Here is a 10,910-nt window from a genome sequence, read left to right as displayed (position 1 = left end):
ATCGCGGCACAGGCTGAGTCAGTCATTCCCTCGCGCGAACTGCGACAACATCAGGATCATACGATTGTTTCACGCGCAAACACAGTGGTGATAACGCTAACAAGTAATAATTTATATAACTACACAAAGTATAATTATTACCCCGTTGAGTACCCTCTCTTCGACTGATCTCCCGTTGATCAATCAGAAAGATGGATATTAGGATCTTCGTGCTGCTTGTTTTCGTCGGTGTCCTAGGATCTCTCGCGGAGGCCCGAGCTGGCTTCGTTAGGTATCCTAGAAGTGAGTACTGGTCGAAGGAATCGATCCCTTTTCATTCACGCTCGATGTTGTTCACTAACGGCGAAAGTAAACCGCGAATCTCAGTGTCTCTCGGCATCAATCATCGATCCCAATGAAAATCTATCGCATCCCTCTCGACGTTAGATGTGGTAACACCTTTACATGAAGCCGGCATTATTTTTATGCCCGCGGATTATCCCCTTTCTTTTCACGAACGTCGATTTTATAATACGCGATTTTATAATACGCGATAAATTAACGCATTTCTTTTTCTTTTTTAATAAGAGAGAATGACGTGGAAATAAGAATTCACGAGATATGTTCGCGCCGTGGCGGATAAAATAAAATGGCTTCGCGACGACCCGTTCGTCTTCATTCCCGATCGCGTTGGCCGGGTGAAACTTGGTTATTTCGCGGCCGGATACACCGTGAAGGGCCGAACGGAACCTGCGAGAGCTGACTACGCGAGCTTGCTCGTACGTCGTGGGATTAACAAAAAGGATTTTAATCCGATGATAAGTTACGTAACGCCGAGCGTCGAGCGTTTAAATAGGAAATCGCTGACCGTGCGCGGGGATTTCAGGATAATTGCGGGATTAGCGAACGCGGCAAAATTCTACGGCGAATTCAATAATGCGCCGCGCACGTAAACGATTGCGTGATTTTTCATCGACGCCGCGCGAGAGGTCTGCCGACCAGACATCACCGACGTCGCGCTGCTTTTTTTTCCCCCCCGATCGTACCGACGAATCATTCGAAGGAACTGACGGCAACGCGAATTTAGGACGACGTGTTCCTTTTTGGATTCGTATTTTGATTCTTATTTTTATTCCTGCTTTTCACTTTTATTTTCCGTCGTTCTTCTCCGGCGCCGTCGTCGTCGTGAAAACGCGGGGAATCGGCGGTTGTGTCAGTGTTGTCAGTGTTGCGCGTCATTAAGTCACCTTCATTGCTAAAAGCGTGAGCGATATTAATCGCGAGATTACTGAGATTGATGCATCGTGCAAGCCAACCATGCGCTTCCTGTGATGCGACGCACACGCGCGCACACGCGTTAACACTCCGCACAAAAACAGCCGTTGACCAAACGGAGATAATTTAATGTAGCGCTCGTGAACCGTGACCCCGTTTCATTCCTCACCTTGACCCACGGGAAGATACTTTCTTTTCATTCATTTCCTTTCCTCGCATCGTCCCACGCGTCCCGAGCGCGAGTGTCTGTCGCGTTAACGATAAATTCGTGCGTGTGTGCACAATTTATCGTATATAAGTGCGTATGTTGATTTGATTATACGTATGTATCTATTTGAATCTGGATTTACAGAAACAGCACGATGGTGAAACGTGTTTCTTTTCCCGTCGGTGTAAAATAATCATATTCGCTCACGTGCTGCGTTTGCCGATGAATATAATGGCGGGATCGCCGTATTCCCGAAGGAGAGTATCGAAATTCAAAAAGTGGGACGACATGCTTCCGATATTTCGGGAAAATTGCATCTCGGACGATTGTCCGGATGTTCAGTTCTCGGAATTGTGATGGGACGTTGTCTCATTTTCCAAATTTCGGGATTTTGATTTTGCGGAATTGTGCGCGCCCGTCAATTATAATTCAAAATAGTCTCTTGGCAATAAGATAATTGGATAAGGGAAAGATAAGACACGAATGTTTTGCATTTATGTACATATAATACTTAGAAGTCAGTTTATCTGTCATACGTGCTTCCGGACGCAAACATATGTTATCGAAGGAGAGATATTATAAATACGTGGTTTATCGAATTAACGTGACCGCGGAGAACATCAACGCCACGCATACCGCATAACCAAACTATCATTAATTATTCATCAGCACGATGGTCGAAACCGAACGGAAACCGTTACGGTTTCTTATTTCCCATCCAAGTTCCCATCTCTTTTTTTCTTCTCGTCGGATCTGAGTTCCAGAACAGCGAGTTTTACTTCTACATATCTAATCTACGCCATAAGACGATTATGTACATAATTTCGGCGCTTAAGTGTTGCCAAATTGTACAACATCCGAACATTGTCTCCATAAGCCATTATTATTGACGTTACACCTTGTGATCAGTCATACTTCCGGCACGTGTCGCACGTACGTACGCGTGTCCCTGGTGATGGAATCTCGTGCCGGCCTAGACATCCCGAGACTAACGACGTTTCGAGCTACTAGCAGAGCATCCATCAACCATCATCTCCAAGCATCATCCCGATCTCGACAAGCGATAAAACAAAGTCGTTCTTCTGTTCTCGTTCTCTTATCGAAGATGGAGATGTACGCAGGGATGTACCGCCGGAATTCGCCGCGTCCAGGTCGAAACGGGAGGTCGGTGATTCGAACGGTGAGACCGCGAATTCGAGCGAGACTACCGTCAAACCCACCACTACCACCACCCCGGCGACCACGACGACCTCCTCGACCACAACAGATCCCACGACGACAGATCCCACGACGACAGATCCCACGACGACAGATCCCACGACAACGGGTCCCACGACAACGGATCCCACGACAACGGTACCTTCGACCACCCCGACCACCGAGCCGACCACCACCACCACCACCACCAGAACTACCACCACGACAACTACAGAAGCGACGACCCCCACGACAACGACCGCTACGCCGTCGACTACCACCCCAATGTCCACGACACCCGCCACCACCCCTACGACACCCACCACCGCGTCACCCACCACCGCCGGCACGACTCCCGAAAGCACCACGCCGACTCCGGATAGCACGAAACCGACGAAGAAACCGGCGAACGATATTGCGTCACGTTCGAATTTCGATGACCCCGAAGACTCTCCCATGAAACCTGGATCGTCGTCTAAGAACGATGCAGCGCCAAGTCCTGGACCATACTTTGGCCCAGGTGCCTTCGGCCCCTACTTTGGCCCTGGTTTTGGTTCAGGTTTCGATCCCTACTTTGGTTATCCTGAACCCAACTTTATCCCAGATTCCAGCCCGAACTATGGGTGGCCCAATAGCGGATCAGGAGTCGCGTCTGCCGGCGCGTCCGCTGGAAGTTACGCGGGAGGATATTCCGGAATGGGATATCCCTCGTCAGGATATCTCTCGTCAGGATATCCCTCGTCAGGATATCTCTCGGCAGGATATCCCTCGGCAGGATTCCCCACGTCAGGATTTCCCGCGGCGGGATCGTCGAGTGTCGTTAGTCGAGGAGGATTTCAGGATAATTCGCCGGATCAGACCGGATATAATCCTAACGCAATAGGTACGAAGCATGAGAGCCCCGACAGTCCGAGGACGAAGAGGGAACTTGAAGAGATTCCCCGGGGATAACGAATGCATCCTCCGGAGTTGCATGCTGTAGTTTGGTGTTCGTAACAAAAAAAAAAAAAAGCGAAAATTGGCAAAAGAACGGGACGAATCGGACATCGGAAGGGGACGTTCCACGTTTCCAAATTTACACGACGGAGTCTCCGCTAACGATGACGTTCACCTAGAATGATGCATGACATATATCTATTATTTTGCCGGGATAATTCGCCTCTTGTAAAGCGAATAATTTTGCGACACTAATTCTTCCCACGCACAATGCTCGTTTGATTTTTATTTATTTATTTACACGTGGCTCTTTGCGATATGTTCCTTTAATAATTCCTTTATTTTTTTATTTATTTAGGTACACTTACACGTACAGGCTTTCATTACGAGCCTAAATGATTCACGATTCCGAATGTAGTCGCATGTGTATGTTGCATGACCTTGACGGAGTGCGTCGTTACCCGTGCTTCATCGTGCGTTTCATTTTTCGCAGATCCATTGTACAACGCAGGATTCGCCTTTCCAGGACAATTCCCTGGCTTCAACGACCCTGCTTTCGATATGTTCAAGCAGATACAGGCGCAGATAGAGGCGCAGCATCAAGCGTAAGTCTTTCGATGTCTTCGATGTAAAAAAAAAAAAAGACAAAATCGTATGCTCCTAATCTCTTCGCTTCTGCGAGCGAGAGGAGTCCATTCTCTTTAATGCGTATTTGTGACATCATTACTCGTCGCACATATCGTTACATAAACGTGCTTTAACGCTCAACATCACGCAATCTTTAACAACCACATTTCGTGATTGCACTTCAAGACTCCGAGAGTCACCCAAACAGCACGAAACGTTCTGAGGTCATCCTGAATGTATATGTAACGTCTTAAGACACTCCGCAGGATATTCTGATTACAGTTGGGGTGATTCTAAAATATCTCGTGCTATCTGGATGACTTCTCTTAGCCACTTCTGTACTACCATATAATAAGTATATCAAGAATACTTCCGAATAACAGATTAATTCTAAACTCGAAATGCAAAATTTCTTCACTTCTTTTTTTTTTTGTAAGATTCCACTCTGTAGTAAAAGCCATCCGTCATTGACCATCGCAAAATGTTATATGTTATATTCACGTAACGCGCAAAACGCACTCGTGAGATACTTTCGTAACGATTTCCACTTATTCTTTTATTTGACGAAGTATTCAATTGTGCTTGAAGTATCGTACTTGACGCGATCCAACGTGCCCGTTTCACAACTTTTACATTGTGAGGATATTTCGTAAAGTCACGCATCACTCTGTGCTATCTCATTCTTTCGGTGATGGTTCTTCCTGCATACTTCAAGACTCGCCGATTCTATGGCTTCCCAACGGCACGCTTTTATGACAGATCAAGGGAGAAGGTCGAATAGACGTAACTACTCTTACTCTTACGTTTCGGGCAATACGGAAGACCTTGGACGTCGTCCGACGTTCGACGACTCGTTCTACCCAGGTGTTGGTGTTAGGTAATATGAAAAAAAAAACCACGATCGAACTTGAATCTCCCAAACATCACGTAATGTTGTGCTCGAGTAACCGGTGCCGGTTCCCTTCGGTCCGGATAAACTCGAGCGAGAGTTGCGATAAACCTCCTCGCGGGGAACACCTGCGATCGTGCGAGTTGCTTTGCTTCCCCGGCCAGCACAAATTTCCCGAGCACCCTGTACAAACGGGCTGAATATGAAATACGAGCATTTGTGTCACACAGTAATATGGAGTTCCACAATCGCTTGGCCAGCGAAGCCGCTAACTACGGAGGCACGCCGCAAGTCGCAAGTGCCAGTATCGGTTTAGGTCCGAAAGGTGGCTTCCAAGCGGGCCACATCAGTCCCGTAAGTCTTGCGTTTCTCGTTGGATTACAGAAAAAGAAACAAGCTTTCTCGAGAGGCCTCGCGTTCGCGTGGCGCGCGGCCAAGGTTTTACAAATTATTCGAATAAATAATAATGCGTCGATTGAATCTGATGCGAGTTCGATTGCCTCGTGAATAGGTGAACAGGTGAATGGTAGCACACCGAGGGGCAAAACATCTAAAAGATAAGAGATATTTTTACACCTCGGTGGAGATACACTAACGTATTTACTTACACATTAATATACATGTTTTTACTAAGGATTAATTTCTTACCAAATAGAAGAAGATAGACGTTTCCTTAAATCCGTAACTTTGCATGAAAACAACAACATCGTTCTCACTCGATTTAAGCGAGGTGAATTTAGATTTAAGTAAATCTGTCAATTAATACCCACCGAAGGAATATATATATTTTTTTTTCACTTTCCAGATACTTTTTTTTTCCTCTCTCGGTGCGCACGTAATTCGATCAGTACAGTCTTTATCGATCGGTTTGCAGGCTGCCCCTGGTATAGAGTCCAGATTTGCCGAAGATCTTCCTCCGCCGTCGGGCAACAGCTTCGGAGTGTTTGCCAGTTCCAGTTCCTCCAGCCACACCGGCCCGGACGGCAAGCAGGTCAACCACAAGTCGTCCGTCACCGGAGTCAACGACAACGGGAAGATTTCCTACCGCACGGTGCACGATTAATAAATTATCACGGCCTCGTTCGCAATTATTTTCGTAACCACGCTAATTTTCTGTGATCTGTCAAAATCCTGCCGTGAGGACGAGGAATTTTCCAAATTCAGAATTCCCGACGTTGACATTTGCGAACTAGTTAGTCCGGGCTCAATTATCTCCTCAAGATTACCACGTAAATACTCAAGTTTCTAAGAGAGAACCAATAGAGCCTCCCTGCAAAATTCCCATCGTGCTTTCTCATCGATACTTGACTTTCGCAAATACACACCCGTACGTGACGTCTACTTACGTCGACGATCAGACTCCGATTACCCTTAAGCGAGGAAGAATAACTTGTGATGTACATTAAGACGTTTCAATAAACCTTCTTGCGTCGACCTTACATTCCGTTCGACCGGAACGTCGACGTCTTGCAACTAATTACGCATTTAACTATCGTATTATATCTACTTGCTTGAACTATACAAATGTTATATTTACACTGTGTGTACACGTGAATTAAACTCGTGAGATACTTTTATAATGATTTTATTCACTGTTTTACTCGGTGAGGCAAGTTAAGCGTGTCCAACGTACCGTTCCGTGTGACCGCACGTCGTGAGGACATCACGATTTCCGCAGGATCACGAATCGGTGTCGTTGCTGGATTTGGTCTTGCTGAGCGGCGGCTCGATTTTATCGTCCATCGTGGCTCTTCCTCGCGACCAGATATCACGCCCGCGAAATCCGTCGCCGCGATCTCCGAAATTCTGGTAACCCCGATACGTCGGGGGTCGTTGGAAGTTCCGTCGATGCTGATACCACGGCTCGCCGTATCCCTGGTAATTCGATTGAATCTGGTCGCGAGGAGAAAATACTGTATTCTCCGGACGGTGACGCGTTGCGAAAAGAGCCGTTTTAATTACTCAGTGAATTCCCGCGCAATACGATCGTAGATAACGCAGTGCGTCGTAAAATCATCCTGGACACATCCCGGACAAATTTCCCAAGACCTTCCGATCGAGACGATTCTCGAACGTCTTTGTTTATTTATTTAGTCCCGTTAACTCAACTTTACACGATTTTATACGAAAGATAAAGAAAGCAGAAAGGCGCCGAATGCGGGAAAGTAATCAATGTGCAAAAGAAGAAATTGGAACTAACACATGAATAATATAAAAAGGAAAAGTGGAAGAACAAATTATAAGTTAAATTGTAAACCAATACATTCCGCAGTGATTATGTCAAAACGAGATCAGTCCCGAGTCGAAATTTTAATTCCTACTTTAAGCCTAACTTATTTCTAAATTAAGTATTTATTAATTCAAGGGTCTTCTATTGTATTCCTTTGGTGGTTACAAATGAGGAAGTTATTGCCGTTTTCTCCACTCGAGGACTTAACGTGGAACTGAAATTAAACTTCGGAGGACTAAATTTCCTCTGCAGCATTGAAGGAGCACTGATTGCGTTCCTTTGATGCTATAAGTAGGAACTTACTTCCGTTTTCTCTATTTGAAGGCTTAACGTAGAATGAAAAATTTCGACTCAGGATAGGAAGCTTAAATTCGGGCGAAGAATTGAAGGAGAAATCGCAACAGATTCGTCACCTGTGGAATATAATCGCGATGCAAGTGCAAATGCGGTAAGTTGGGCGCGTTCGTCGGATAAAAGATCGGTCGCTCGTTCGATTCCTTATTGGCGCCCCGGAAACCGACAACCACGGGCACTTCGTTGATCCGAACGTCCGGCTTTGCCCTCGTGACGATGCTGAGGCGCACTTCGGTCACGATGTTCCCCTTTCCGTCGGGCTTCGACGAAACGGACACGTTGCATACGCCGTGCTTGCAAGAGCTCACGCTTGGCAGGCTGTCGTTGCCGTTTACGACGATCCGAATATTATTGATAACCTTCGGCTGGCTGGACGGGTCGTCCTGCAAAAAACGAATCGATTCATCTCGTCGGATTATGCCTTCGGTGTGATGATATACGTCCTAATATCTATTGAGGCGTGCTCGATAAAACGGCCAAACAATGGTGATGAATTTACGTTTTGTGAAATTTACGACTCCACGGAGTTCCCTATAAATCTATAACGAGCCGGTTTACGAGCTCGTCCGTCAAATCGCGTGTAATCCGGCGTCGATTGATACGCGCTCGCGTGTCGTTATCGCCGTAATAAATCTTGTCATTTTCGCGTCAATAAAAATGTTTCGCGCGCTCGGGCCGGTGGTGACATTGATTAATTCATACCTGCCTCGAATGGACTCCATCTCGCTACAGTGGTGCGTTCAAATCACACCGTCTTCATTAAGCTCACGTCGCAAAACGAAAAATATGTATCTTCTAACGATAGCGCAGCAACATATCAGGCTTGTTATATTTTTCATGTACACGCAGGGAAAAATGTTTCTTTCGATTTTTAATATCTGTTTTTTTTTTTTTTTTTTTTTTACTAGAATTGGTTTCACAGAAGCGAAATATTATTCGTTCGAGTGCACATTTTATCGTCCCATTCAAGAAAACTCGATTGTTTAACAGAGAGAACGCTGTTGTTTGAAATAATCTTTTAACCGGATAAAATATTATTTGGTTACAATGAATATGTAAAATGAAACGAATCGTTTCTTTAGAACAAAAATTTCCGAGAGGAAATTTACGTTATAAAGCGATAAATTTACGTGATAAATTTACGTTACAGAGCAAAACGCTTGGAGAAAATTTTTTATTTAAGATAAAGATACATGTTCGTTGGAAAGTCTAACAAATCGTATTTATCGATCGAAAATTCGGAGCGTGCCGATGATGAGAGATCTGTTCGGATGCGAAGAAATCTCTCGGTGCATTTGTCAAGAAATTCGCTCGGATTATCGCGCCCCAAGCCTGATCTCATTGCGCATTCAATGGAAATGAGCTCGTAAGATCTCACGATTAAGCCCCGCGTGTTACTCACTCGTTCCGCATAAATCCTGCGTTTTCTCTGTTCTCTCGCTGGCTTCACCAGCTCGCCTTCACGACGCCAAGCGGCCGCCGGCTGTTTGATGAACGCACGCGAGACCGATGTGTACTCAGATTCGCTCGGATCCTCGTACGCATCGGAGGCCGTATTACTTAATGTATCTCGATTTTCGTCCGAATCTAAGTCCACCTTCGACGAGACCTCGAGGCCCGCGGCCGGATCCTCCAGCGCCGCGATCGCGAAACAAGCGACGAGAATCGTCCCCGCCGGCACCTTCATCGTTCGCTCGCGAATACACACGGGACACTGGATTTTTCATAAAAACGCTCTATCGCCGTGCAAGGTGTCTCAAGGAAGGGATAAACATACGAGAAGCGGATGTATATACAGTAATGACAATCATCGTCGTAGGAAATTGGAATGACCTCCGCGAATCCGACTCGCAAAGCGTAACAGAGACGAACCGGGAGGGAAGGGAATATTCTTCAAAGGACTCGGGCAGGTGGCTCTAATTGCTTCCTGAGATCGATATCTCTCGCGAGATTCGTAAGCAAACGGCCCGTGGCTAAAATAAACGGGAGACGCGACGAAATAAAATCGCGTGGAAAAAAGAATCGTTAATCCACGGAACACGGGGAATTCGGGGCCGCTCGCGGTGCCAGACAAGTTTTTCTGCGAACAGCGAATTGTTAATATAGCGACGGCAAAAAGATTTGTTACCACGGAAAAGGAATAATCGTGCCGTCGTAGCGAAACGCCGTCGCGACAGCGAGAGAATTTATTCGACGTGACCAAATTATTTTGCCGTCCGCACATCCAGCGGATTAGCGATCGATTACTTTTTCAACAGATCTTTCCGCTGTCCGAACACATTTTTTTCGCCGTCGCTGTATTAACAAACCGATTCGCTGTTTTAGCGAAATCTTTTTTCCTCGTGTCAAGAGCAACGAGTACAAGTCGAAATCCGCGAATCGTGTCGGAGATCGTCGTCGAGGCCCGCTTTTTAGCAGCACGTGCGTTTACAAGAACGTGAATCGTGAATCACGTGCGAACGTTACTTCCTGAAGGGCAGAGTGCACTTACTTACGAGCCGGACTAGGCTTCCCTGTAATAATGGCCCGCTGTGAATGGCTGGAAACGACGGGGGGAGGAGGATACAATGAATGCTCATGAATGACATTATCTCGCGCCTCTTACGATGCGCCACAAGTGCGCTCTCTAAAATGCCCACCCCGTTATGGGCCCGTCGCAGCCGGCAGTACGTTGGCGCTAAGGCAATTCCGGCGTCCTGTCACCCTCGGCAGGTTCGACTGTGAATCTCGGCACGCAAACGAAGGGTGCGCGCAGGCCTCATTGGAATTCATTAAAATTTTAGTCGCCCTTCTCCTTTTTCCTTCAGCTGTGCAAATCAGTAACGATTCTTCTTCTCGCTCTTCCCTTCATCGTCTTCATTTGGGGCGGAGGGGAAAGGGAGAAAGAGAGAATGAAAGAGAGAAACCGAGTTGTATTGAATCTTGCAGGATAGTACATGAACTTCGTCCGCTACGTGCACAGTGATTGGAACTGAAGTGGCAGTTTCTGCTTGCAAGCGCGTTCGACTGTGCGTTTCGTTTGGTTTCCCGTTGCGCTGAAATTCTTTTCTTACAGGCATCATAAATACGTCAGTTTTGGGGCGCGATTTCTAGGAGCGTAAATCCTCAAGAAACATCTTGAGAAGAGTTGTTTGCAAGAAAATGGGTAATAATTTTCACGAAACTGCCGTATATTTCGGAGAGTACTTCTGCATGTTTCCTGAAGTTATATATAT

At 46.2% G+C, this 10,910-nt stretch overlaps 2 protein-coding genes across 4 annotated transcripts; one reads left to right on the top strand and one right to left on the bottom strand.

Moving 5' to 3' along the window:
- LOC106748265 (uncharacterized protein PB18E9.04c-like) lies at positions 1 to 6,589 on the top strand. 3 transcript variants are annotated; one of them, XM_014626621.1, is made up of 7 exons: positions 1 to 103; positions 188 to 282; positions 2,568 to 3,542; positions 4,089 to 4,200; positions 4,938 to 5,099; positions 5,342 to 5,465; positions 5,986 to 6,589. In XM_014626621.1, the coding sequence occupies exons 2-7, from the start codon at positions 192 to 194 to the stop codon at positions 6,172 to 6,174; spliced, it is 1,653 nt and encodes a 550-aa protein (XP_014482107.1). In that variant the 5' UTR covers positions 1 to 103; positions 188 to 191; the 3' UTR covers positions 6,175 to 6,589. The 3 variants fall into 3 exon arrangements, with proteins under 3 accessions (XP_014482107.1, XP_014482106.1, XP_014482110.1); XM_014626620.1 differs by having other exon boundaries at positions 13 to 282; XM_014626624.1 differs by lacking the exon at positions 4,938 to 5,099 and having other exon boundaries at positions 13 to 282.
- A 176-nt stretch (positions 6,590 to 6,765) lies between these two features.
- Positions 6,766 to 9,506, bottom strand: LOC106748153. Its single transcript, XM_014626398.1, has 4 exons — positions 9,492 to 9,506; positions 9,098 to 9,409; positions 7,755 to 8,078; positions 6,766 to 7,004 (listed from the first exon to the last, which is right to left on the bottom strand). Exons 1-4 carry the CDS (start codon positions 9,504 to 9,506, stop codon positions 6,792 to 6,794), a joined length of 864 nt encoding a protein of 287 aa, XP_014481884.1. The 3' UTR covers positions 6,766 to 6,791.
- Positions 9,507 to 10,910: the final 1,404 nt, after the last annotated feature.

The sequence above is a fragment of the Dinoponera quadriceps genome, unplaced genomic scaffold (assembly GCF_001313825.1).
Source record: "Dinoponera quadriceps isolate SergipeBrazil2010 unplaced genomic scaffold, ASM131382v1 scaffold2600, whole genome shotgun sequence".
In the NCBI taxonomy this organism is placed as follows: Eukaryota; Metazoa; Arthropoda; class Insecta; order Hymenoptera; family Formicidae; genus Dinoponera; species Dinoponera quadriceps.
This window is presented reverse-complemented; position numbering and strand designations above follow the sequence as displayed.

What these genes read in the sequence shown, in the direction of transcription:
- LOC106748265 (XM_014626621.1), top strand. Translation starts at nt 192, where the DNA reads ATGGATATTAGGATCTTCGTGCTGCTTGTTTTCGTCGGTGTCCTAGGA. An exon ending in TACCCAGGTGTTGGTGTTAG is followed by an intron (nt 5,100 to 5,341) that starts GTAATATGAAAA and finishes TGTGTCACACAG; the next exon opens with TAATATGGAGTTCCACAATC. An exon ending in AAGCGGGCCACATCAGTCCC is followed by an intron (nt 5,466 to 5,985) that starts GTAAGTCTTGCG and finishes ATCGGTTTGCAG; the next exon opens with GCTGCCCCTGGTATAGAGTC.
- LOC106748153 (XM_014626398.1), bottom strand. An exon ending in GCAGGATTTATGCGGAACGA is followed by an intron (nt 8,079 to 9,097) that starts GTGAGTAACACG and finishes CGTTTTTTGCAG; the next exon opens with GACGACCCGTCCAGCCAGCC. An exon ending in ATCGCGATTATATTCCACAG is followed by an intron (nt 7,005 to 7,754) that starts GTGACGAATCTG and finishes CCTCGCGACCAG; the next exon opens with ATTCAATCGAATTACCAGGG.